The sequence below is a fragment of the Cucurbitaria berberidis genome, assembly GCF_010015615.1.
Source record: "Cucurbitaria berberidis CBS 394.84 unplaced genomic scaffold K460scaffold_5, whole genome shotgun sequence".
Classification (NCBI taxonomy): Eukaryota; Fungi; Ascomycota; class Dothideomycetes; order Pleosporales; family Cucurbitariaceae; genus Cucurbitaria; species Cucurbitaria berberidis.
In genome coordinates, this window is record NW_024468939.1 from 3,377,405 (window position 1) to 3,402,845 (window position 25,441).

A 25,441-nucleotide genomic window follows, 5' to 3' on the forward strand; every position below is an offset into this window, starting at 1 on the left:
TGGGAAACATCGTCAGCGCCGGCCACTGCCTTTGAACGCGACATTCGGAAAATCACTCTACTTGACTACGATCTAGTTCCTACTAGCCTACATAGTGTTGGGAATACGGAACACCTTCTGCAAGGACAACGCGCAGTAACAGATACAACTAGGAGGACATTACTACGCGTGAACGTGGGGAGAAGCCGGGCTTACGGAACGCTCCTCACTCTCACCCCCAACACGACAAACGCGTCAAAAGCGTGCTATCTGCATCAACACTGAAGGCCTGGGCGAGACAAGGTTTTTCCATCATATTGACCGCGCACAGCGCATTTACGCATTGTCGCCCTCCCCTCAATCGTAACCTCGAGCACAAGTCGTATCGCACGCTACATCAACGAACAAAGCACCACGACGCAGCCATGTCACCCATACCAAATACCACAACAAGAGCTCAGGAGAAGATACCAGCAAACATTATCCTCTCTCCGCGCGAGCTGAAGCATTATCGGCGATGGCAGCATCTCTACACATCCCTCACACCCGCTGAGCAGGGCTACATTCCAACAGCAATGGAGTACGAAGAGTTTCAACAGTGGTTGAAGAGACAGGACTCGGGCTATTTCTCAGACACCTTCGAGGATATTTCCGATCACATCAAGCCCATGGACCTGGATCCGTCTGCGTCCAGTCTTGAGTCACCAGTTGCAGCAATCTGCCGCCACCCAATGCATCCGGTAACAGCGGAAAAAATACGGTCGCGATGTCCTGTCTGCACTATCGATGTGCATATCAATTACATGAAAGTGCTCTCACAAGCCCTCGAGGCCGCCGGCGGTCGAGCACCGTCATGCACGCTTACTACGTCTCAACACCAAGACACCGTATACAGCGCCTGGAGTCGGGAAAAGATATATACACTGAAGGAGCTATCGGAGCTCGAAATGTTGGCCGAGCAAGAGGCCGAGTGGTTAGCAGCACATCCGGAGCCAAAGTTCGATTCCATACAAACAGCCACCAAGGCGCTCGAGCTGTACTGGTTCGAGACCTTTGGCTTGCGAAATGTCAAACCCGTCGCGAAGAAAGCAAGGAAGGTGGGGTTTACGGCAGATACCAGGTTTGAGCTAGGACGTCCGCAAGCGTACTACTGGAAGCGGTCGCCGCGCTACGAGCCCGGCAAATACGCGTTAGTTGAACAGCAAGAGGATGAGGAAGGGGCCATCTCCGAAGACTCGGAAGACTACTCCCAGGGAGTGGCATACCACTTTGGAGCGACTTCGGAGCCAATAAGGGAAGATCCATCACCAGAGGTCCAAGAACCACCACGAACAGATAACCAAGTCGAAGAGCTCGAAGAGGATGATGACGATAGTGACTGGGAAGACATCGACCCCGAAGACGACAGCTCGGACCCTGGCGACGAAGTGGGCGAAGGAGACCACATCTACTTTGAAATTGAGGAAGAAGCAAGTTTCGTCGTCTTTGCTGACGACTGAGTAATTAGTGACAGTAATGGATTGAATCAAAACCATGGTCACATAGGAAGCACATTAGATCAAGCTACATTGCAGCGCACGAGGCACACGACCAGCCATTGAAGGTCTCGATGATGATCTTTAGAACGAAGATAAGAGCGGAGATAAGAGGCAAAGACATGTGCGAAAATCAGCACCGTGGATGTGGATAGTATCTTCCTGAAGTGGAAGTTTACCAAGAGATGGCATCACTGACAGCTTTAACGGCTCGCGTATATACGGAAGGCCGAGGAAGGAGGAAGCAGGAATGAGGAAGGTGAGAGCTAGTTTTACTCACGGCTTTCAAAAGGAATCGTCAAAGAACGAGTCACTGGTATTGTGTGAGTGTGTCAAGAGAGCCATTCATACTGTATGACTAGAACATCAATGACAAAGACATTGTATTATGACAGCGCTTATTGTAATTAACAAGGACATTGTGATATGACAAAGGATCACATATGAGTGGTTCCATCATATATACCACGCACCAGCGCCAGGTCTCTTCAATGCTTCAGTTATCATCTATATCCCCACGATTCCTAGCACTATTATCACTCAAGAAATGTCTAACACACGGGCTAACTTTCAATCTCGTCTTAACGACCAAGGCCTCTCTCTATTCCGCCACAACCTGTTTCCAGCGGCCTATAGAATCTGGCGTCTCGCACACACACTGCATGCCACCACAACCTTCGACTCGGACTGGTGCCGAGCACTAGACCTACTCGGTCTCCAACTCAATTGCCTGGACCGCAATGCACAAGCGGAACCCTACCTGCGCGCCGCACTTGCAGAAAAAGAACGCACGCTACCACCCGGCAATTCAATGATCAATGCGAGTGTGATGAATCTCGCACGCGTGCTGGGCACGTTACCGGTGGGGAAATACGAAGAGGCGGAGGCGCTGTGGCGACGAGCTGTGGGGTACTGGATAGAAAGAGAAGGGGTGAGTGGAGAGAATGTCATGCAGTCCTGGGTTGAGCTTGCTGCTGTGTTGTATAAGCAGGATCGAGAGGAGAAAGTCAAGGAGGCGGAGAGGCTGGCTAGACGCGTGTTGGGACATAGAGAGAGGATATTAGGAGGGAGGCATTACCAGACATTGGAATGTGTTTGGTTGGTGGGTAGTATTGTAGAGAAGAAGGGGAGCTATGAGGAGGCGCTGGGATGTTATGAGAGAGCGTATGAAGGTGCGAGCCAAGTTTTGGGCGAAGGGCATGCCGATACGCAGGATTACTTGTGTGACTTGCTAAGATTGCGCGAGTAACTCGATCTTGCCTCCATTATGCACAATTTGTGCTAGTTTATGATGTTTGTTCTAGGAGTCAGACCTAAAAGTTTTGATTTCTTTGTTTCCTCTTACTACCTTTATCCACAGATCATCATTCTTTCTGCTTTCCCTTCCCAGCATCCTCAACTCTGGGCGCCTCTGGCACTTCCACTCCTTCAATCTTCCACTTCATCCCCGCATATGCATCACTCAGCACGCTAACATCTATTTTCTTACCCTGCGCCATGGGTGGCAAAGTGATCTTCGTCGAGGCTTGAAGCCTTGAATTGTCACTCCCAGCGTGACTTCCGCCGCGCCCACTTCGCCCGCCAGTACCGCCTCTCGTTGAGTCATACCAGCCAACGCGCTTCAGTGCGATAATCTCATCTGTGTTGGAGTATGAAATGATGACAAAAAAGCCTTCGGTTTGAGGCTTGGGATAGCGCGGTGCGAAAATGCGTATTCCACCATTCTGCATTCTTGCAGGGTTCTGTCGCGTGAGACTGACCGAAAGAGAAATAGCGTTGACGGTTCCTAAAACGAGTTTTAGGATGGGCAGACGAGAAATTGGTTCGAGGAAGCGCTTGATAGCTATAGGCGTAACACCCACGAGCTTCGCCGCCCTTTCCAGCGCGGCTGGAGGTGTGTTGATAGTTTCGATGAGACTTGTAGGGCTGGCTTTCGGGTGGTCGAGACGTTTCTTCTCTTTGTCGACGTCTACACCTGCGAAGATAGACAGTGGACCATCGGTAGGCCAACGTGCTGACTTGATCGCCTGTAGGAGCGTGATCATCATTTCGCATGATGAAAGGTATCCAAGCTCAGTTAGGACATCAATTGAAGCTTGTACAATACGAATGCTTTGGTCGAGCACCGAATTAAGATCTCCCACATAATCGGAGATTGGCAGGTCAATGCGCGAAAAGTGTGCTTGTAGGAGCAAAAAGGACTTAACGTGAGGATCCCACATCGGCAGACCAAAGTCATCAGCTTTCAGTGGCAATGCTTTTGATAGTTCGGCGTTGATGAGGTCTTCGTTATGGCGGACGGGAAGCTCGTCGTATTCGGTTGCGTGCGAGACCCACGATAAGACATCCGAGAAATTCGCATCACGCTTCACATTCTTCACTAGGTAGCGAACGGTCTTGTGGCTGAGGTAGTAATAGCTCATGATCTTGCCAAGAGGGGTGGGATTGACCTCGCCTGTAGGTTCAACTGCGGCGCAGGATGAGTCGTTGAGTTCCTTGAGCGAGGTTTCCACTAGTTCAACCATATAGTCGTTCGCCATAGTTTGCGCAGCTATAGTGTTGTGTTCCTCAGCCGAAATCTCGAGGCCATAGAAGGATGGGTTTTTGTGCAGACGGCGGAAGAAGAAGGTCCATGTCAGGTAATCGAGTGCATCCTGCTTTGTTGCGATGGTGCCAGAGGAGATTTCAGCACCCAAATGATTGTCCAGTACCTTGTGTAGCGAAGATTCGACTGGGAAGCCGGTGTGCAAAAAGTGTTTGTAGAATTCTTTCTTTGCATCCTGCGTGAAGATACGGGCGATACCTGAAGAGTCAAATTGCGGGCGACCAGCTCGACCTAACATCTGCAACACATCCGTCAAATCCATATCTTTGTAACCTTCAGTCTTTGCGTCGAAAAATTGTGTGCCTTTGACAACAACAAGGTGAGCTGGTAGATTTACTCCCCAAGCGAGCGTGCTAGTGGCCACCAGGATCTGGATCTTATTGTTTGCAAAAAGTTCTTCTGAAAGGGACCGATCGGTCTCAACAAGACCGGCATGGTGAAGACCGATACCGAAGCTCAGAGCCTCTCGCAGTGCATCATCCTTTACTCGATCGAGGTTGAGCGCAAGATCATCCTCGGACATGTGTAAGAAGCGCCTTGGGTTGTCTTCCATGCCACAGAAGTTAATCAAGTCGCGAGCGGTAAGGCGAGTCTGTCGTCGTGACGCTACGAATACAATGACGGGCTTTTCTGGTGAGTGGGCTTTAATTGCAAGAAAAGTGGGACGATTCATCGATTGCATGAGTGGACAGAATCCTCGCTGCTCGGGGAAGCCATCGATAAATATTTCCAGTGGCACAGGACGGACCGAATGACGGAAATTGAACAGGCCTTCTTTGACACCAAGCCAATTTCCAAGATCTGAAGCGTTGGCACAAGCCGTTGACATACCGAGTAGCCGGATGGAGCCGTCCTTCTTCTGCGAAGCAATGTAGTTCATACGCGAGACGATGATCTCCAGAATCGGGCCACGATCGCCGCCCAACAGATGAATCTCATCGATGATGACTAAGCTGACTTGACGGACATATCCACGAGTCTGCCAACTACGACTGATGCCATCCCATTTCTCGGGTGTTGTGATGATGATATCAGCGTCTCGAATGGTGCGCGTATCCGGAGTATTGTCACCGGTCAGCTCAACGAGCTTCAAGCCCATGGGTCCAGCAAGTCGCTTGCCCCAATCCTTCACTCGCTCCCGAACAAGCGCCTTCATGGGAGCAATGTACACGACCTTCGAACCCGGCTTCTCGCGGAAGGCCCACCACATCGCAAGTTCAGCTGCAACAGTCTTGCCACTACCTGTAGGTGACCCAAGCAAGACATTGGCTGGGGTATGGTACAAGCAGTGGAAGATTTGCGATTGCATCGGATTGAAGTACTGGAAGCGCTGGGCGTACACCTCCTCCAACAGAGGGTTTTTCAACGCTGAGATCGGCAATGGTTGGAGGTTAAGAAGATCGGTATAAACGCTCTCTGTGTCTGGTCGAATGAGATGCTGGAACGAGATCGGATGCACAGTTTCTGCGCCGAGCCATCGATCGGACACTGCTCGGACATAAACCTGCGTAGGCAGAGGATCTGAGAGTGGAATGGTGAAGTTGAGCTCGTGGTCATCATAGAGTTTCCTTCGCGATAGTATGAAGTATTCGTGGTGGTAAATCTCCGAAGTCTCGGAGTTCTCCACCCAAATCCAGAAAGACTCGGAGGTTCCATGATGTCGGTCGTTCCACACGAACTCGGGTGTGAGCCAAAGATGAATGCGGAGTACGTCTCGGTTCAGTGGAGCGATCTCAGACTCAATAGCCAGCGTAGGGAAGTTATTCATGAGCTTCGAGATCACACCTCCCATCTTCTTGTTATGCACCATGTCTCCAATCTCACCCGAGTCCATGTCCCGCAGTGTCTCTATGGAAGGAAATCTTTGGTCGAGCGCACGTAGAACCGGCTGCGGAAGATCGAACTGGTGTAGTGGATGCTCTATAGACCAGCATCGATGTTCGATCGACTGGCAGAGGCTAAGAAGCACGAGGCATTGATATCCCCAGCGCCGATTGAGCGCGATCATGAACAACGCGCGCGCAATACGTGCGGCATTCTGGGTGATGTAGTTGGTATCGGAGACGAGTGTGAAATCATCTAACCTTGCTCTAGAGATGTGGGCCTGTAGAAGATAGTTCGTTTTGCCAGAGGATGTAGCATACCCGCCCTTGACCTCAGTAATGACGTAACCCTCTTCTTTCAGTGCTGAAAGCTCTTTCTCTTCCGTTTCGCGCGACTGTATCTGATCAAACTCACCACTCATACTGATCATAGCCAAAGCATCGGCGTCCGTGCTGCGAGGTCGCATCATGGTGTTGAAAATTTCGATACTCGACTGTTGGACGTAGAACTGACTTGAGATGCGACCGACGTCCTTGGCCCGGAGATCCTCTGTGATTTCGTTGAATATGATCATCTGGCTCTTCTGTAAGATTCGAGCTGCGTCGATAATGAGCTTGCGGCGCCTTTGGACGAGCTGCGGATCATCACGAATCTCCGCCCATTCGATGCCATATACCAGAGGGCTCTTTTGCATCCGAACAAATAAGTACGAGTATCCGAGCCATGTCACAGCTTCTGATACTGTAGTGACCGTCCCCAAAGAGATCTCGGCATTGAGATTGTCTATGAGCTTTGACGAGAACCTAGACTCAATTGGTTGCTGCTCAGTCACTGCTCGCATATAATGGTCGAGTCTATCATGTGTTGTGCAGATAAAACCAATTCCGGTATCTTGAAACTGAGGTCGACCAGCACGGCCAAAGATCTGCAAGACGTCGAGGATGCCAAGATCCGTGAATTTACCTTCCTGTGCGTTATAGACCTGTGTACCCTTGATGAGAACGGCTGCTGCAGGTAAGTTAACACCCCAAGCAAGAGTCGCTGTACAGCAAAGCACTCTGAGGACACCCTCTGCGAAGAGACGCTCAATCAGATTCCGGTCGGAACGGGGCATTCCTGCATGATGCGTGCCCATACCCTTGCCAAGTAGCTCGCGCAGCTCTCGTCCCTTCGATTGCTTCATGTCGCGTACAGCAAACTCATATCGAGGATGATCAGTTGGGTCGAATAGATCTGTACATTGCTCTTCCATAGCCATATCGTATAGTCTTCGGGCCGTCTTGACAGTGTCTTTCCTGGAGTGCACAAAGACCATGATTTGGTGTCCGAGCTTGAGCATCTCGACGACTTTGTCGAAGGCTACTCTTTCTACGTTCTCCCGAGACTTCGCTGAACCGGGCTTTCCTTTGGCACCAATGAAGTGTTGCTCCAATGGAACAGGGCGGAATGACGCATCGAAGTAGAACAGACCAGCCATCTTGTTCACTCGGAGGAAGTCGGCTACATCGACGTAGTTGGGGAGGGTGGCAGAGAGACCAACAATTCGGATAAGTGACTGCGTGCTTTCGACCTGTCGCTGAGTCCTCGCCACCAAGCTTTCTAGGACAGCTCCACGTTCGTCATGGAGCATATGTACCTCATCGATAATGAGCAATCGTACTTTCTGCACAAGCTCAGTGTCTCCTGTGCTTTTCCTTGTGACAACATCCCATTTTTCTGGTGTGGTGACGATGACTTGTGTATCCAAGATCTCAGCCTTGGTGAGGTGCATGTCGCCAGTGAGTTCGCGGGCCTTAATCCCTAGCCATGCTAGACGTTTCCCGAGCTTCTCAGTAACCTCAGCAGCAAGTGCTTTCATGGGAGCGACGTATATGATCTTGAAATCTTCAGTCATGACTGTAAAATCAGTAGCATCTGGTTCCTCCATTGGGTTTGGTACGACATTCTTCGCCACAGTGTTGAGGATCGTGAGCATAGCAGCGTCTGTCTTACCAGCACCAGTGGGCGCGCAGATTAGCATGTTCTCGCTTGTCTTGTATGCAACCGGGTAGACTAAGCTTTGCATGCGATTAAGCGATTTGTAGCCTTTGAAAGTGCGTTGGCAAAGGCCATCCAGTTCATGGATCTCGAGTAACCTGCGGCCGACACCAACGGTACCAACGGCAACTGCAGGAATCTCGTATTCTTCATATAGATTGTTGTCTTCATGCTTGGTGTCGGGAGGCAACGCATACTTCTTACCGTAAGCGGAGAGCTTGTTACCAGCTTCGTGGGCACGGTACACATGCGGATACTGTGGGCCTTTGCGATCCATTGCGGGCGCCAGAGAGGCGGTCTTGTGCTCCCAGTCTTGCTTACGAATAGCTTCCTCGCGCTCAGCTCTGGTCTGTAGGCGGCCCACAATACCATTCTTTTGGGCCGCGGCTGGTGCATGCAGGGACCGCGTGATGTCCTGTCGATGGGAAATGAGGTCGGCCACCAGATCTAACTCTCCATATCCCACGATCTCTGCTAGAATCATTTGCAATTCTTCATCTGTTTCTTGTTAGAGACCATGCTCTCAGTGAGAGAATACACGAAACTCACTTTTGCTATCGCTGGCAAGGATCGCTGAGATTTGCTCCTTCAGCGCTCCAGCATCCAAGCCAGAGCTCCTCCAGGCAACATCGGCACACTTTCCTGTGAGCCATTGCTGGCCGTAAAGACTATTACCCGTCTGGCTATCGGGATATTGATCAAGGTGATCGCTGCTGTACTCGTCCTCGTACTCATCGCTGATGATGTCCCAGATGTCTTCGCCACTGGCGGTTGCAGAGAAGTCGTCGTCGTCGAAGTCGAGGTCGTCGCCATATGCTGGTGCCTTCGGAGCATCAGCGGGAAGATTCAGCTCTGCAATCGCCTGCCGCATAGCAGCGAGCTGCTCGAGCCATTGGGAGTGGGCGTCCGCGACACAAGACGACATGTTTCAGGACGTGTAAGTATTACGGTCTCACCGTGAGTGGCGTAGTCTTCCACTCAAGCAAGGCCCTGTTTGCCTGGGATTCACAGCTTGGTCGAAGCGATGATGGGTGCCTGCTCGGTTAGAGTTTCCCCACCCCCGCGATTAGCCTTATTACGTCAGCATGCAGCGCCACATCCCGCTGGCACTGGACCGGACGTGTGATGCGTTATCGTGGATCTCTCTCCAGGCACCGCTTTCCTAGAATCAAAACTTCACGAACCCGACACATACACGTTTCCATTTCTCTCCCTCTCTCACCTTGGAGTTTTGTTAGACCCGCCGTCGCTATGAAAATCGTATACATCGGTGTAAGCGCCCTCACCGCCAGTTAGCAGCTCAAGTGGCTAATAATGATCCGTAGGTTCTGAAAAACGATAGCAAGCCCGCGGTCGAACTTTCGCTCGAGCGCGAACTCACGAGTTATAGTCGCTTTACGCGTGGTAGCATCAGCGAATTCGTGCGTTACCCTCTTCCACCGCCGCATCTGTTGCCACCATTCTTGTTATAGACGGACGCTAGGAAGTGATGGGCTACGCGAGCTGGCGTATATCTTGTGCCTGCACGACGAGCAGATGTTGAGAAGGTGTACTGATAACCGGCGCAGACATCTGTATTTGCCCAAACAGTGGCTGAGCGCACGCGACCCGGACAGAGACAGGATGTCGAGCAAGATCGTAAGAAACATCGTATACGCTCCTACAGCTCTGCTATCACATCTAACAATGTTTGCAGAATATGTATTCCACGCCTACGCCCGTACAGAAGGCGTATGCGGCATCATAATCTCCGATCAAGAATACCCATCCATTGTAGCCCACCAACTGCTCTCGAAAATCGTTGATGAATTTACCTCCAAATACCCACGCACAGCGTACGCAAGCGCCACGACAGATACCTCAAAGCTTTCCTTCCCCGAACTTAAAGACTATATCGTCAAATATCAGGACCCTCAGCAAGCGGACAACATCATGAAGATTCAGAAGGAGTTGGATGAGACTAAGATTGTGCTGCACAAGACGATTGAGAGCGTGCTGGAGCGAGGGGAGAAGATTGATAACTTGGTTGCGAAGAGTGATGGGCTGAGTGCGCAAAGCAAGATGTTCTACACTCAGGTAAGTTTTAGAAGCTGGGCTACTGTAAAGGAAATATAACTAACGTATAGGATAGGCCAAGAAGCAGAACTCGTGCTGTACAGTCATGTAGATATGTTTTGGCAGCTTTCCAGTCTCGTTCGATGCCGAGATCACAATTCAATAGTCCGACTAAGTCACGCAATGTTATACCCTGTTACCGATCGATCGATTTCTTTCCTCGCAATGTCTATGGTGCTAACGGCTGCATTCTTTGCTGCAACACTTTTTCCAGACTAGGACGCTACAAATACACTTCTCTGCCTCTTTAGCAAGCCCATCACCCTCCATCTCTCCACCTTTTCCCAGCACAGCACTTTGAGTCGTACGGCCTCCACGTCGGCGAGGCTACTGTCATTATCGCCCTCGAGATCCGCAGCACCAGTCTAACCATCGGTCTCCTCCATAAACTCATCATCCGACGCTAATGAAACCTGGGAGGAGTAGTTTTGTTCATCTTCCTCCATGGGATGCGACTCGTACTGTTGAGGTAGATCATGGTCCGCCATATCTTCATCAGTAAGGTCCCCAATGTCGAGCGCGTGTGCCTCTAGATTTGACACGACTAGCGTTACGATCTTGTCCCAATTGTTGAAACCGTCATCGCTGCTAGTGTATGGATCGCTCTTCCACATCACAAATATATCAGTCGTGGCTGTCAGACTGGAGGTCCGTTCTTGTACACAGCCAGGATTAGCCATGCTGCCAAACCACACCTTGACGCCTTCCAGAAGACAGACCTCGAATAAGTCTGTAATTAGTTCACGATACTTTACATCCGGCAGCGAAGGGTTAGGGTCGCAAAGGAGGAGGCGACACTGGCGAACGTTGAACTGCCAACTGTTTTTGTACGAGCTATCTCCCTAGCCGTCATTGTTAGGGCAGGCGTGCGGTGAGTATGGGTCGTAGACCGTGGAGTGGCGCTCATAATATGCACCCGCTCGATGCTGGGGGTCTTCTGGCTTGCTCGGAGACTAGTTCTTCGACTAGTCTCCGATGCATCCGAAAAACGCATACTGCGCACCTCTGAACAGGACCTTGGTCCTTGCGCTTCTCCCTATTACTTGCGCTACATCCCGGCGTAGGAGCTGGTAAGTTTCCATGTCTAGAATGTAACGGGTGGCCGCACTTCTCCCCCAGCATAAAGCCACCATGTGCGGGATCACGATCGCTTCCCGCAATAGAATAGTATACGGACGCTCGCTGGCTATCATAATCGATGAGTTTGTCCAGCTGACGTCGCCCTTGCTGCTCCGCTTTCCACTCTTAAAAATCATCGTATTCCTATGCGGTGGGCAGTAACGGGTCGTCTTCTTGCTCAAACTTATCGAACTGGATGAGCCGCCAACGCTTGTAATGTTGTAAATTACGGGGGGAGGAGATCGTAGGCTTTAGACATGATCGCGCTGCCTGTGAGGCCTGACAGGATCGGCTGCGGCGGAATTGATTAACCTGGGGTTGAAGGCACAGAATTTAAGATTATGGTTCGTTTGTTCATAGTTCAGTAAAGTAGACCGAATCGTGGATATCATACCTTTGATCAGAGTGAATGTCCAATCGCTGCGATGTCAATTTCTACCTTCGCCAACAACCTCGAAGTAGAGAGCACTTTCCCTTATCAGCACTGCACACGGTCTTTTGGTATATTTGTTCAGGTACCGGCACTTGTGTTCTTTCTAATGAATAAATTTGTTGCGGTGCTCTAAATCAGATACGAATACACTGCGATCAAGCCCTCTCACTCTACTGCCTAGCTCAGACCACGATAGCTTGTGGTGGCAAATTAGCTAAAGGCGGCTCTTGAAAATGCCCGCAAACTTCCTTGATCAGCCCGATATCGGTCTCTTCTTGCACCCATTCTAGCTGTTTGTTCTTCGCTTGGTTGAAATCGTTCATGAACTCGATCGTAACAGGATGATCGGTACCATACAGGCTCTTCGTTCCTATATACGCCTGATCAAAGAGGGGAACCGCGTCTCGATGTTTCCCTTGCACATCTAGAATCTTAGCAAGCGTATGAAGCCCAGCTAAAGTATCGCAGTCATCTATTCCGAGAACTCGCCTCCTGGTGTCGACAATATACCTAGCTAGGGATTCGGCCTCTCCAAATTTCTTTTGTTGAGATAATAGTAGAGCAAGGCGTTCCTGAGTCTTCAGGACTTCTGCATGTTCAGGTGAATACACGTCTTTGAAGCCATCCACAGCCTGTCGATACTGGTGCTCTGCTTCCCCGTAACGCTGTTGGAATTCCATCATATTGCCCAGGTTAATTATGCCATTGAAAAACGATAAGCCCTCCTTCCCGTCGTTGTTCTGAAGTTCTAATCTGAGGATTCTGCGATACAGCGACTCGGCCTCGTCATATTTCTCTTGCATATTCAGCGTAGCAGCAAGCATACTCATGAGGCTCAACGCTTCGTCGCTACCTACACCAGATGTAGCTATAGCATGCGTACAAGTACGTCGTTGTATGTCTTCTGCCTCTGCGAACATGCCACGGAGGAAGAAATTAAGTCCAGCGAAGTGAAGACTACGCTGCACCGAAGGATGCTCAAAACCTAACATCTTCTCTTTTGCTTCTCGATGCTTTTTGAAAACTGCGTCACCTTCCTCCATCTTTCCACGTTTATGCAATAAGTCTCCGATGCAACTCAGTGTGTGCAATGTATCTTTGTGCTCTTGACCCAGTAATTTCTGTCTCCCACTCAAAGTCCATCTGTAAATCTTCTCAGCCTCTTCGTTATGATTCCTAGGATGAAGAGCATCGGCAAGCTGCTGAGCACTCCTGAGCGTGTGCTCATTTTCATTCCCAAGTGTAGCCTTGTACAACTCGAAGACGGCACGACTCAGGGATTCCGCTAACGCGTAATTGCTCATATAGCTCGCGTGCGCTGCAACACTGGAGATGAGTGGCGCCCATGTAAGCAGTGCTTCTTCGTTGGTCGGCTTGTATGCTGCTGCTTGCTGAGCATGCGGGGAGAGGTAGACACTGAGGGTCAAATTATCATACTCCGGCTTCGACGGGAAGCATTTCCCCATGATCGCAATGTATCTTCTCATCCAAGACTTTAGTTCTCCGTTCATCTCAAGCCATCTCATAGTTGTGTGCTGCACAAGTCGATGCATGTTAAATTCTCGCCCATCAACGTTCGTTTTGATCAACGCGAAGTCCGTCAGCACTCTCCAGTCATCGTCAAAAGTGCTCTTTATATCTTGTACTGCTGTCTTATCTTCTACGGAGCGCTTGCGTCGTTTCAATCGCAAGGGCCGTCGCCGGAACCGCTTCCACCAAGTAATGCGGGGTTCTAGTGGGGCTATGACAGCGGTTGTTTCTTCCCCGTATTGACCGGAGAGAAGTACGTCCGGAATTCCACGCCGATCGAACAAACACATCAGCGAGAGAAGCCTGGCAGCTGAGGGATTCGTTTCGCGAATATACTGGAAGGACAAATGCCATGTTTTAACGATGGAATTGGTTCGTTGAGTATCCCTACTTGCTTCATGCATACTTGTTTCTAGGAGTTGAATGGTATCTTCGTTTGGACTGAGGAGTTTTTCAGTGGCTCTGACGATAGTAAGACGTGGGTAGTTGATATTGATGTTGGTAGCAATTTGTGAAATTGCGAGGGGCATATAGTCGACAGCTTTGACAAGCTCGGCGGCATCGGTATCGATGTAGAGAACCTTGCTGTTGAGTTTGCTCCCCAACAAGGCCAATGCTTCCCCTTCGTTCATCTCTTCGACGTCAATATGATAGGCGCAATTGCCGGTGATCATTTGCGCCGCATCCCTGTTCCTCGAGGTGACCAATACCGACCCGGTTCGTGAAACTGTTATGAAATCGCGAATCTGATGCAAAGGCGCTTTGTCATCAATGTCCACAAAAGCATTGGCTTTCGCTGGTGTTGCAGTGAGAACGCCAGGATCGTCTAAATTGTCAACGACCATCACCCAAGGCCCGTTGGACTCGTCTTTGAGCCAGTCACGAACCAAAGTAAATATATCTGTGTTTTTCTCGTCCCATCCTGGAAGGCGGACGGCTTTTGCAATCCTTCTGAAATCCAGTTCAATGGCGGTTGTGTCTTTCGCGGATACCCAGAATATCCACATCTGGGGAAAAGCCTCCCGCATGCGATAAGTATACTCAATCGCCAAACGAGACTTGCTGGATCGTTCGAAGTTAGCTTTAATCTACCAGAAAGCAAGAGATGGGTATATTGTTTTGTTGTCATTACTCTTCAATTTAGGGAAAAAGGGACATACCCAACGCCGCCAATGCCCATGAGCGCCAACTTTGTACCAGGCTGACATTTTAACATCACTTCGCCCATAACGTCACGATCTATGAAGTCAGGTTCTTGTTCGAAAGGACACGTGGAGCTTGGTTTTGGTGGGTCTCTTCGACCTGGCGAAAATATGTCAGCGCGAAGGTTTTCGAGGGGAAGGTCTAATAGATTTGGGGGGGGGGGCCAAATACTTTTCCTATCTGGCCATCACTTACCTTCTGAATTGTGATTAGAACTAGATAATTGGCGGTGTTGTGCCATCGCTTCCATGTAATGTCTGATGACCTCGTCCATTTCTTTGACATCATTATCATACTTCACACTGACTACAGCTTTCCAGCCTCGCATTGCCCCAGACTCATTTTCACTTGGCAGAACTTTATCGAGTGTTGCTTCGAGCTTCTGGATCTGTATCAAACATTCTTCAATTGCTGGCCTGATTGCCTTTCTTGCGCTGTCTGTCATATCCTCAAGTCTTGATTTTGTCTCCCTCAGCGCATCAATAAACACCGGTAGTCGGGTATTGATATGCCTGAATGCGTGTGGAAGGGTCGTCCCATTTTTTCGGCTGTCATTGAGACGTTCGACAACTCTGACGCCAACATCGATGATTTGGAGTACGCTGGCAGCAATACCGAGGGCGGCGAGTTCTGCCATGGCATTGCGGATGAAACGGGAGGTCTAAGCTGGAGGAAGTATGGTAATAAGTAAGGGGAATCTGTAGGCAGCGACGAGATAGACATGGCGGGGTGTTCAGCACGACTTGGGCTGGCGGCTGTGTGATGCAGGAGTGCGGCGCAGCCAGGCTGAGGCAAGCCGTGATACGAGACATGGGTGGTGTGCAGGGAAGCGAGAAAAGCAAATCGCAGTCGGCGCGTACAAGCGTGAAAATATCTTGCGCGATACGCCCGGGTCCACTGCTCCTGGGGAAAGTGACACGTCAGTCGGCAGTACTGGTGCTGTACTACTATTGACTGGTGATTCAGATTCCTCTTTCAAGTCGTTTATGAATTATGGCGATAACTAAGTTCACCCTATCGAGATTCTATAAAGTAATAATAGAACAACCTTTCCATAACGTAAGTCTTAAAAGTGATGCAACTAAAAGCTGTCCAAAGCCATTGCCTCGGCAATAAGGAGATTTTCAACTATTTTAGGAAGTCCAATTGCAGATCATAATTGTTCCTTGTCGGACATTCTCACCAAAGACTACAGCCATGTGTCCCACTATTGCACAAAACGTTCCCCAAAGCGCGTCTTTGTTAAACCAAGTTCAGGGCCAGTTCTAAACGCGCAGTACGAGCTTTGCATTTGAATTAGAGGTTGAGCAAACGATCCGGATGCACAGTAGAGAAAACAACCAGGGGGATGCGCAAAGCTGACTCACACAAGGTCTTTCCCATGATGTGTAGAGAAATCCGCGCACTATGTAGAAGCTTCAAGGGTTATTACTGCAAGTACATACGCGGTCCTGGTCTCATGGTGTTACTATAATTCAATAGCTAGGGCGGATACATCCATTTCGCTAAACTACACCCCACGTCGCTTCCGTTGCGATTATTCATCCACAGTATGGTCAACTGCTGGAACCGTCTTAGCCGGCTTCCACATTGGCCAAAACCTCCCCGAGGCAAGTCCAACGAGATTGATCCACTTCGTCATCTTCATAATTCTCGTCCTCGATGTAGTCAGAATGAGACAAGAACACGTCCAGTACCTTGTTTTCATTGACAAGCACTATCATTGCATCCGCGTAGTGAACCATCTCCTTCAGTTCTTCACGGTGTCCGTGCTGCTGCTCTTGGAAATTCTCAAGAAAATCTGAGATGACTTTCACGCCAGGATGTGACCCGACCAGCCCTTGGGATTGACCAGGCCGAAGAGACACGCCTTCGTGAAGCTCATCAAACTCTTTCTGTAAGGTCGTCGCGAAGAGCTTGAGGTTGCAAATGTCAGCTGGGGTCGAGCCACAGCGAGAAACATTGAGCCACCCGTCGTCCAACTGACAAGCATGTGCGCCGGGTTCGTAGGAGTGGCCACTACGGTGGTACTCAGTGCTATGGCGGCTCATCTCGAAGTTGGTGTCCGGAGCGAAGCTGACTAATTTCTTGGAAGTTGACATCTGGCACAGAGGATTTTCGCTTTGTCCCCCTCGCCACAGTCTTGGAGATGAGGGCTGGATATCTATGCTCCATTTCTGCTACCTGGAGGGCCTTTGTGGAACTATTAGTCCTTCGCGCAGCAGCGACTTTGTCCCGATGTTCCGCGTCCCACCGAGCTTCATATTTCACCGAGACTTCGAGCAGATCTATCACACCCTGGAGCTGAAGGCGTCCCAGGTGCCAACCCTGACGGAGAACAGGGTACTTGTTCTTCGTGGGTCTATTCCTGTTCCATGGGCCACCGGCCTCTTGTAACGCGTCGGCGATGGCACCTAGAAACTTTAGCGACATCTGAATCTCGCAGATGGGACAGTAGCCAGCTATCATAGTGTCTGATGGATGGAGCTCGTGACCACACTCAGCGGCTACATGAGAATTATTGGGTGTGGCTGCAACACGTTTGTTAGCATCTTCTTTTCCAGAGCGATGCTGGGTAAAGCGATGGTATCTTATACCACATCGTATGCTCCCTGGTGTATCATTTGGGTAGTGCTCTCCTTGCCATTTTAGGTAAAGTGGGACGTCCTCCGCTGATAGGATTAGTTGAGCTGGAATGAACCTAATTATTGAAGAGGACATGGTTGAAGAAAAGAAAACTCAGAATCCAGAGTACTGTGGTAGAAACTTAAGATTAGAAGGTTAGACTTGTAAAGTGCTGTGAAATCGTTGCAGTAGTCTAACAATGTAAAGAAAGCGACTGGATACTTAATGAATACCATCCACACTGTGAATGCTCAATTGCATTGCCGCACGTGTACCGTCTCTAGCACATACTAGGCCTGCTGGGTCCCCGGAGCGACATACTCAGGTTTACTTTCTTACGTTCTAATCAATATGGTAAGGGTCCAGCCTACCTCTTGATTTCCCAGGCACCCACCTTCTCTTTCGGTTCGCAGGGTCCTACATGCCAATGCTCTCAAGCATGTCAAAGAACGTATCCATATGTAATAAAGCCTTGTGGGTGTTCGAGGGCTCTCCCTTGGGGGACCACACTAGAACGTATGCTAAAGCGGCGAGCTAAATCAACCAAACCCAAAGAAAATGCGAGAGGATCAGTTTCGTCGTTCAGAAGACATTTCATTTGTACCGCAGTATCTGCTTTCAGGCGCACGCTCATGTTAAGGTTGAATCGCGAAATTACACATTCCCGAGTTCAGCGTTCCAGTCGGATAGGCCAGGTCAAGTCCCCATCCTCAAGACCTCTTTGCGCCGTTCTGGCCCACTTAATATTACCCGCATCTTTCCATCGGCGCATTATCGTTTTAGTAGGCACTTTGTGCCAGGCTATTAAAATTCTTTATGTCGTAGCAAGACGCGCCGTAATTTGTTCTAGTATCCCTGGGTAAGTGGATCGTGAGAACGTCCAGTTGCGCTGTAGTAACTGAAGGTTTTGCATCTAGAGTTCCTAGGTTACGTAACAGCCCTACCCCACGCCATCCCTATACTAATGTAGCGCGATACAGTCGCGTGCAATCTTTTTGTCAGGGCAGAGGGTGCTAGTACTTGCCCCGCTAATCCCGCCAGGGAGCGCAAACTCAGCCGTAGACATGCACTGGAGCCCAGGTAACTAGGTTCTGGACGAAAGTTTGATTACGTCTGAATAAATATTTAGCATTTTGAAAATTTACCAATATTGGGCCGGTAACTCAGTGGTAGAGTGTAGGATTGCAGCCAACCATAGTCGTTATCCCGAAGTCACCGGTTCGACTCCGGTTCGGCCCTGTACTTTTTTTTCCTACTCCGCAAACCCTCAAAGCGGAATAGTATCAATATACCTCTATTCTATATTCACTTAAGCAGCACCGGAAGAAGAGAAACGTGAGGAAAGCACTTTTATTTTTAGAAAATATGCTATATGCTATTTACTCGAGAGAGGGAGGTAGTAAAAAACCTATAAAATACCTGTAGTATGCCTACATGTTTTATACTATCACAGAACCAGCGATAGCTCAACTAGGGCGTAGGCGCTTTGAAAATCCTCTTAGCCCCACGCCGTTGCCCGACAACTTTGATCGTCCTATAGCATTCACTCACTCCCTCGCGACGCTGATGTCCATACATCTACGCAGCTCCAACCCGCTGATGTCAATGGGCGCATTCCGACCGGCGAGAGTTTTCTGTAGACAGCGCATCGCTTTTTACGCATTTACATGGTGGGCAACTGCAATGGATGTTCTCCTTTGGGCTAGATGTGGCGGAGTTTAGGCAACCATAAAACCCTAGCCGGCTTGAGTTGAATCCCGGCCTTGGCACAACCGCGGCGCGTTGGAGACCCTAGACCCGAAACCCAGGCTTTGCCGACTAACACCAACATAACCAACACACGAATCATCTCGAACGCTACAGCCTTGATCTAGGCCATCGGTGATCTAGCGCAAAGTTTCTGTATCGCGAATAGAGCAAACCGGATCCCCGTACTAGCTGCCACCGTTTACTTCCCACAACATTTACGAAACCATCATGGGGTTATCTACGTTGCCTCCAGAACTCAAACTCGACATTGCCGAATATCTAGATCCCGAATCGAGCCTTCAACTCGCTCTTACATGTAGAGATCAACACAAGCTCTGCATATCGATACTGAGCGAGTATAGACGATTGCTCTCGGAGGGGCAGGCCATTGATACATCTGACCCTAAGAGTGCTGGCACACTACTTTGGTCTACATTGAAAGAAGTACTTAAGGAACCGCGCAAGGGTTGGTACGTGTGAGAGCTCAACTTGCCGGCTAGCCGGGCGTATCATTGGGACATAACCAACCTCCATCTGGGGCACCCTCAAAACTTGCTTGCTGTTCCACCGGAGGAAGACTAAGAACTGTTTAAGCAGGCAGCACGAGCACTGGAAGAACGTTACCAAAACGTAGACGGCGGCAGCGAGGGATCCAATCAATACAGCTTCTATAGCCGGCCAGACTTTAATGATCTCATCTTGGTTTTGGAAGATCGCATCACCGACGGATGTGACGATGCTATCATCGCAATATTAATACACCATCTACCATTTCTCAAGACAATCAGGATCACAGATGCCGAGACAGACTGCCTACAAATTATGATGCGACACGTTGCCGCTGCTTACAAGAACCCTACTCTCCAGCGCTTGACTACTGCCGCAGTCGCTCGTCGGGATACAGAGTACACCTGCGACGTTGAGTGGGCATGTACATTTCTCTCTCTTCCTTCTATTCGAACCTTTGCCGCAAACATGATGGGTGTGTCACCCGAACTTGGCGGAATATTACGTTACGTACTTGAAGATGGCAAGCGCTATTCCAACGCCACAGAGTTATTTCTGATTCACTGCCAATTTGATGTGAAAGGTCTGGAATTCGTTCTTGCGGCTGTTAAAGATCTGAAGAGGCTTACGTAATTTGGAGGAGGTGGGGGGGGGGGGGGGGGGGGGGGGGGGGGGGGGGGAGGGGGGGGGGGGGGGGGGGGGGGCACGGGCTCGTTTGTCTCTTATGAACCAAAGAGGGTCATCACAGCTGTCGCAAAAGCGGCCGGTCATTCGCTGGAGGAGCTTAAGCTCGCCCAAGACGCCTTCGATGCCGAGGTATGGCGCATTTCCTTCCCATGCCAATGAGTCGCTAACCATAACCACCAGATGAGTGCAGAAGATGACCGGAAAGCCGTCTCACTTCGTGAGTTCAAAAAGCTTAAAAGCCTAAACTGCGAATGGGAAATGCTATTACCGCAGGACATCGAGTCCGATAACGACAGGTCGTTCGAGAATGGGTTCCCAACCGTTGAATTCGACGTCAGGGTTATCCTACCCGAGTCTCTGGAAGAACTATACCTCCATGGGACGTTCGATGATGAGGAATGGGAGGAGCTATCCGGCATTCTCGCATCCCCGAACGCTGCAACACCGAATCTCGACAAGATGTGCATTAGAAGGTTAGCGACAGAATGGCCTCACGATGCCGTAGCAATAATTGGAGATTTACCAGCGCCAAGTCGCAGCCTGCATCCCCTTGTGAGGCTATTCGACGGTCACGGAGACTAATGAAGCCGCTCGACGTCGCATCACGGGTATCAACGCCGACGTTTGGAGTAGCAGCAAAATTCAATTACTGATACGTATACCCTTCCTTACTTTTTCAGTCTCAATCTTTGACAGGCCTGTCCACCTATCTCTTCCGCGGCCTGTTTCAGGAAGGTGACAACATGTTGAGATTGCGCATAATTGCTTCTGAGGTGGCGCGCATGCATCGTCCTCTCATGACCCTACGTTTGCATCTGATAAGCTGGCGTTATTTCTTCTCCATTTGTAAGCAGCTGCTTATATTTGGATGCATGTGCATCAAGGAAGGTGACGGTGAACGCTTGTTCTTCTGGTGTCTACTATCGACATCCCTTCCTAAATGCCTTCAGTCAATCTGGGCGCCCGGGTGCCTTCATCGGTTTGGAACGCCCAAAATGTAACGAGGTCCGTCCTCGAGCGACAACTCATCTATCCCGCAGGGAACCTGATGTGTAATACCGATAGGCAAGCCAGTGGGAAGGCTACCTTGATCGAGTAATGTCTGATCACTTGCAGCGCGTCCTTCCGCGATCCCGCGAGGCGATGGTTTTACCCGCAATGATCGCGGGGTAGGTCAAGAAATTGTGCCACAAGTAGCAGTCTCATTGGTTTGTAGGAGTTGCAATAAGGTGTGGTTTATGCTGAGGGAAACAAAGAAGCTTGGAACCAAGCCACCTTGCCTTCTTGAAGAAGGTGGGTTTCGAAACTTTCGCTTAGATGCAGGAGACCATGTTAGATAAGGATGCCGAATGCCTGCCGGGTTCAAGCCATAGCCGACCTTGGCGACACTGAAATCTCTGGGGTCTTGTAAGGGCTAGCCGTTGTGATTGGAGGCCTTTACAGAGCTTCGGAATAATTCACCATATTGTTCTTGGTACTCTGCAAAGGGAAGGTGAAGACTGTCAGGCAATTTTAGCTTCAACTTCCGCCCTGGAACCCGGAGAGCCTGGAGCTAGAGCGGGCCACCATCATTTTGCTCTGCGACGCAGATTCCTACCCAAACAGGTAGTGTTATATTGCCCTTATGCAATGGAACAGCTTCGTGATATAGCAATGGCGGACTCGTGAGAAATGGGCAGAGCGAGCTCACATACGAGTGGGATGAAGCTATGCACATTCCCCATTCGACGCTGTTCATCCGATATCACACGTTCGTAGTGGCGTGGTCTATCCAACACCGCATTATCAAACGGCCGAATTTTATTCAACTTCCCTTTCATGACTAGATCACCAAGATGAGAAGGCTCACGACGTGAAACTGTACATACAGGGAGCATTACAATCTTGGCCTTCGACGTGTATAAAGCAGGGCCAACTAGCTTTGTGGAAAATCATCCACACCACATCAGCATCAGCATCACTCTTTGGTAACATCCTCCGGTCTACAAACATCACCATGAAGGTCCAGGTCCTCTCATTCGCTGCTTTGGCTTCTTTGGCCACCGCCTTCTCTGATGTCCTCAGCAAGCGCGACTCACCCCTCTCTGTCGCTCTAGAGGTGACGGGCAACACCAATGTCAAGGCCGTCATCACCAACAAGGGCTCCGAGGACCTCAAGCTCTTCAAGACTGGTACCTTCCTTGACGACTCCCAAGTACAGAAAGTTGAAGTCTTTCAATCAGGTAAGGAGGTTGCTTTTGACGGTATTCGCCTCCGTGTCAGCACCGCCAACCTCGACGAGTCTGCTTTCCATATCCTCGCTGCAGGCCAATCCATCGAGGCAGCATTCGATATTGCCGTTGCCCACGACTTGAGTGCAGGTGGTAACTTCGACCTCGTTACTGAAGGAGCTTTTGCTTATGCTGAGCTCGACTCCACGGTGATCGCCGGTGCTGTTCCGTTCACCAGCAACACTGTTTCTGCTGCCGTCAATGGCGAGAAGGCTGCCAAGATCCGCCGTGATTACATTGAACTGGCTAAGCGGACGGTTGTTCAGAGCGATTGCACTGGTACCCGTCGCTCTGCTACTACGACTGCGATTTCCAACTGCGCCTCCCTAGCTCGCGCCGCTTCTGCAGCTGCTGCGAACAATCCCGCGAAGCTGAATGAGTAAGTGCAAGATTTTATAATTACGTACCAAGAAAAGGCTAACCCTAATGTCTTAGATATTTTAAGAGCACGTCTGCCGCCACTGTTGCCACTGTCCAGCGCGTTTTCAACAACGTCGCCTCTCAATGCGGGTCCACCACCTCCGGTAACTCACGTTACTACTGCACCGACGTTCTCGGTGCCTGTTCTAACGGCGTCTTGGCTTACACTTCCCCATCTACCAGCCAGATGGTCAACTGCCCTCTCTTCTTCACCGCGCTTCCCGCACAAAGCCGTACCTGCCACGCTCAGGACCAGGCTACTACTGTCCTTCACGAGACAACCCACTTGACTCAGGTCAAGGGCACCAGCGACTATGGTGGTTACGGGTATAACTTTGTCCGCAGCCTCAGTTCGGCGCAGAACTTGAACCACGCGGACACGTATGCACTTTTCGCGCAAGGTATGTCTGCCGCTGTTATAGTGAAATGGAGATCACGTTCTAACAGATTTAGCCCTCTTCGCCGGCTGCTAGACGATGGTATCCGCCTTATATGCTTGATGGATGTGTCACTGGAAGGGAGACAGTGTCACAGAGCTTGGAATTTGCTTACCAGTGTTGCTGATGTTGGTAAAATCCTGATGCGTGGGATTGTGGATCTCTCTCATTTAGGCCAGTGTAGTCTCTTACCGTTTAGTAGAGATTGATAATGAAACAATGCCAATGTTTGATGATTTCTCAGTTTATTCAATCTGCAAGTTCAGCTCACTAAGCTGTGTTGTACAATTACATTGGAAACTTTCCACCTGCTTGTGGGCTCAGATATGACTGATTCCAGATAACCAACGAGGAAATATGGAAGGTGTTTTGCAACCTGACCTAAAGACAAAGTATTTCAGTTCCGGGGAGGAATATTCTCTCACCATGACCACACTGCCATGCAAGCGTTTTTATTAATGATGGATACCCCAATAATACTGCAGAGCTACTCGAAGTTTCTATACAGTATGTACACGAGCAGATAAAAGCAACCGATGACACTGCCGAATTGATTTTGGATTTTGCCATCTCATGACTTTGTAGCATACATGCTGTGGCGCAAACTGGACATATAAACTCAATCCCCATGCAAATTTTCAGCCGTGCTCCGAGCTTTACAACCCTTTCTTCTTCTGTCACTTGCCACAGCAAGTCCAACAGACGCCTTGTTTATCCGGGTACTGCAGTACTTCGTTAGTATTTATGATCCTGTCGGACTTGAAAGAAAGAAAACTCGCCATATTTTCCCCACAATCAGGCTTTTCAGGGTAACAGATTGCGTAGCAGGAAGTTGATGGTGGCGCCTCGACAGTGGGCGAGGCCATAATGGCAGAAGCCAGGAAGGTAGCGAGGGCGAGGGCAGTAAAGCGCATTTCGGTGGATCAAAAGACTAGTAGTGAGGAATAATTTGCTCAATGAGATTGTGAGAAGTGGTAATTGTGCAGTTGTCGTTGGATTTAATGGATATATATATATAGATGCTCCTCGTAATTTTACACGAGGTAAGGCAAGGGCGACCGATCCTGGTGCGAGGCAAGGATTCCTTTTGCGAGGTAGGTGATCCTTTTACGAGGTAAGCGATCCTGTTGCGAGACAATCACGACTTCGCTTCGTAATTTTCTCGTATTCCATGCAAAGGTGAGACCTAGCTGGCGGTTGAATACCTGACTATCTGAACGTAACCTCGTATGCTGCTTGGAGATGCTCGGCGCTCGTTCATATCTAATTATAGTGACAGAATCACAGGACCTTGGTGAAGAATGATGGCGAGCGCGAAGGAATGCATGAAACTAAACACTAAAGCACGCATACGGCCTGTTATCATGCAGAGACTATGTTGAAGACTTTCCAGTTCCATTTTTAACTTAGGATGACTAATTAATACGGATCGAAGATGGGTCACACGAGGGGTATAAAGCTTTGTTGGACGCGTAGCCTCAGTGCTAGTTAGTGAGGAATAAATAAATTTATCGATGTGATCAGGTCAGCATTGACAAACAGAAGATGACTACGACGAAGCCGACCCCACATCTATGGAAGAAGTCACGATCACGAAGGTATGCTTCGACTGTTACAGCATCAAGCAGTATGGAGATCGAATTGCTGGAGCTGGATAAGCGATTGAACGAGCTCGATGACCTTATAAACGAGCATGACATGAATGGAGATTTCCAACGACGCACGAAGTGCTAGCCGTGTCGCACGCTAGAACATAGTTGAAGCTTGCTCAACGGCCCCCATCTCTCCAACCGCATTGATCGAGGCTCGGCCAAAGAGTACGGCTGCCGAGCATGTCGCGGAGAATGCAATAAGACTAATATGGCTGTGCGAGCTGCGACACCGTCTGCAGTTACCGAAGTACAACAAGGAAACAAATCAAGGCAGTCGATTCTCGAGGAACAAGTAGCTGAGTTGGTGGGAATAGCTCGAGACCTTCGGGTGAGAATGAATTTACGATGACACTGATACGGTCAGATAGAGGGGCCTTATTTGGGCTCGGGTTGAGAGTGGCCGACGCAATCAGTATTACTGTGAAACCTATGATGGGAGATACTATCCTAGGTCGCGTTGGTATTCGATTGTGATAGGTTTCTCTTGGCTTCTTGGGTGGCATTGATCTCAGAAGGCGGCTGGAATGCTCATGATCAACGGTGTTGTACATGTGGCGTTCGACTCTATGTAGACGAGAGTGCGCTTCCAGATGTTCCGAGTCTAGATACCAGGGAAATCAAGCCTCGACCTCTTACACAACACAGTTAAGAAATGAATGCTTTGCGCAAAGAAAGCATACCGACAAATTTTCCTTACTGCAGAAGTGATGCTTT

At 49.7% G+C, this 25,441-nt stretch overlaps 10 protein-coding genes and 1 non-coding gene across 11 annotated transcripts; 6 read left to right on the top strand and 5 right to left on the bottom strand.

Annotated features, from left to right (window-relative positions):
• Positions 1-404: 404 nt before the first annotated feature.
• K460DRAFT_359202 (uncharacterized protein) lies at positions 405-1,478 on the top strand (the record flags this gene model as incomplete). The annotated part of the gene is made up of 1 exon (XM_040932181.1): positions 405-1,478. The coding sequence occupies one exon, from the start codon at positions 405-407 to the stop codon at positions 1,476-1,478; it is 1,074 nt and encodes a 357-aa protein (XP_040785192.1).
• Positions 1,479-2,061: 583 nt separating this feature from the next.
• K460DRAFT_410028 (uncharacterized protein) lies at positions 2,062-2,763 on the top strand (the record flags this gene model as incomplete). Its single annotated transcript, XM_040937322.1, has 1 exon — positions 2,062-2,763. The coding sequence occupies one exon, from the start codon at positions 2,062-2,064 to the stop codon at positions 2,761-2,763; it is 702 nt and encodes a 233-aa protein (XP_040785193.1).
• On the bottom strand, positions 2,395-8,983 carry K460DRAFT_320877 (Sec63-domain-containing protein). The gene is made up of 2 exons (XM_040930457.1): positions 8,530-8,983; positions 2,395-8,478 (listed from the first exon to the last, which is right to left on the bottom strand). The coding sequence occupies exons 1-2, from the start codon at positions 8,903-8,905 to the stop codon at positions 2,879-2,881; spliced, it is 5,976 nt and encodes a 1,991-aa protein (XP_040785194.1). The 5' UTR covers positions 8,906-8,983; the 3' UTR covers positions 2,395-2,878.
• A 140-nt stretch (positions 8,984-9,123) lies between these two features.
• On the top strand, positions 9,124-10,242 carry K460DRAFT_370596 (snare-like protein). The gene is made up of 5 exons (XM_040934196.1): positions 9,124-9,252; positions 9,306-9,401; positions 9,549-9,618; positions 9,677-10,056; positions 10,112-10,242. Exons 1-5 carry the CDS (start codon positions 9,232-9,234, stop codon positions 10,145-10,147), a joined length of 603 nt encoding a protein of 200 aa, XP_040785195.1. The 5' UTR covers positions 9,124-9,231; the 3' UTR covers positions 10,148-10,242.
• Positions 10,243-10,460: 218 nt separating this feature from the next.
• K460DRAFT_359205 (uncharacterized protein) lies at positions 10,461-10,775 on the bottom strand (the record flags this gene model as incomplete). Its single annotated transcript, XM_040932182.1, has 1 exon — positions 10,461-10,775. One exon carries the CDS (start codon positions 10,773-10,775, stop codon positions 10,461-10,463), a length of 315 nt encoding a protein of 104 aa, XP_040785196.1.
• A 1,054-nt stretch (positions 10,776-11,829) lies between these two features.
• Positions 11,830-15,017, bottom strand: K460DRAFT_410032 (TPR-like protein; the record flags this gene model as incomplete). Its single annotated transcript, XM_040937323.1, has 3 exons — positions 11,830-14,239; positions 14,338-14,479; positions 14,576-15,017. The coding sequence occupies 3 exons, from the start codon at positions 15,015-15,017 to the stop codon at positions 11,830-11,832; spliced, it is 2,994 nt and encodes a 997-aa protein (XP_040785197.1).
• A 937-nt stretch (positions 15,018-15,954) lies between these two features.
• K460DRAFT_420514 (uncharacterized protein) lies at positions 15,955-16,849 on the bottom strand (the record flags this gene model as incomplete). Its single annotated transcript, XM_040938083.1, has 3 exons — positions 15,955-16,296; positions 16,368-16,399; positions 16,462-16,849. The coding sequence occupies 3 exons, from the start codon at positions 16,847-16,849 to the stop codon at positions 15,955-15,957; spliced, it is 762 nt and encodes a 253-aa protein (XP_040785198.1).
• Positions 16,850-18,157: 1,308 nt separating this feature from the next.
• Positions 18,158-18,244, top strand: K460DRAFT_t62. Its single transcript has one exon. It is a non-coding gene; the product is annotated as a tRNA-Cys (tRNA).
• Positions 18,245-18,982: 738 nt separating this feature from the next.
• On the top strand, positions 18,983-20,530 carry K460DRAFT_410034 (uncharacterized protein; the record flags this gene model as incomplete). Its single annotated transcript, XM_040937324.1, has 4 exons — positions 18,983-19,198; positions 19,352-19,867; positions 19,997-20,077; positions 20,129-20,530. 4 exons carry the CDS (start codon positions 18,983-18,985, stop codon positions 20,528-20,530), a joined length of 1,215 nt encoding a protein of 404 aa, XP_040785199.1.
• A 1,190-nt stretch (positions 20,531-21,720) lies between these two features.
• Positions 21,721-23,299, top strand: K460DRAFT_320887 (neutral protease 2-like protein). Its single transcript, XM_040930458.1, has 3 exons — positions 21,721-22,597; positions 22,654-23,039; positions 23,092-23,299. Exons 1-3 carry the CDS (start codon positions 21,945-21,947, stop codon positions 23,109-23,111), a joined length of 1,059 nt encoding a protein of 352 aa, XP_040785200.1. The 5' UTR covers positions 21,721-21,944; the 3' UTR covers positions 23,112-23,299.
• Positions 23,300-24,887: 1,588 nt separating this feature from the next.
• K460DRAFT_189683 (uncharacterized protein) lies at positions 24,888-25,436 on the bottom strand. The gene has a single exon (XM_040927111.1). The coding sequence runs from the start codon at positions 25,276-25,278 to the stop codon at positions 24,967-24,969; it is 312 nt and encodes a 103-aa protein (XP_040785201.1). The 5' UTR covers positions 25,279-25,436; the 3' UTR covers positions 24,888-24,966.
• Positions 25,437-25,441: the final 5 nt, after the last annotated feature.

Coding starts and splice junctions, on each gene's coding strand:
- K460DRAFT_320877 (XM_040930457.1), bottom strand. CDS start 8,905: ATGTCGTCTTGTGTCGCGGACGCCCACTCCCAATGGCTCGAGCAGCTC. Junction 8,479..8,529: donor CCTTGCCAGCGATAGCAAAA/GTGAGTTTCGTG, acceptor AACAAGAAACAG/ATGAAGAATTGCAAATGATT.
- K460DRAFT_370596 (XM_040934196.1), top strand. CDS start 9,232: ATGAAAATCGTATACATCGGT. Junction 9,253..9,305: donor TGAAAATCGTATACATCGGT/GTAAGCGCCCTC, acceptor AATGATCCGTAG/GTTCTGAAAAACGATAGCAA. Junction 9,619..9,676: donor ACAGGATGTCGAGCAAGATC/GTAAGAAACATC, acceptor CAATGTTTGCAG/AATATGTATTCCACGCCTAC.
- K460DRAFT_320887 (XM_040930458.1), top strand. CDS start 21,945: ATGAAGGTCCAGGTCCTCTCATTCGCTGCTTTGGCTTCTTTGGCCACC. Junction 22,598..22,653: donor AATCCCGCGAAGCTGAATGA/GTAAGTGCAAGA, acceptor CTAATGTCTTAG/ATATTTTAAGAGCACGTCTG. Junction 23,040..23,091: donor GTATGCACTTTTCGCGCAAG/GTATGTCTGCCG, acceptor TAACAGATTTAG/CCCTCTTCGCCGGCTGCTAG.
- K460DRAFT_189683 (XM_040927111.1), bottom strand. CDS start 25,278: ATGTACAACACCGTTGATCATGAGCATTCCAGCCGCCTTCTGAGATCA.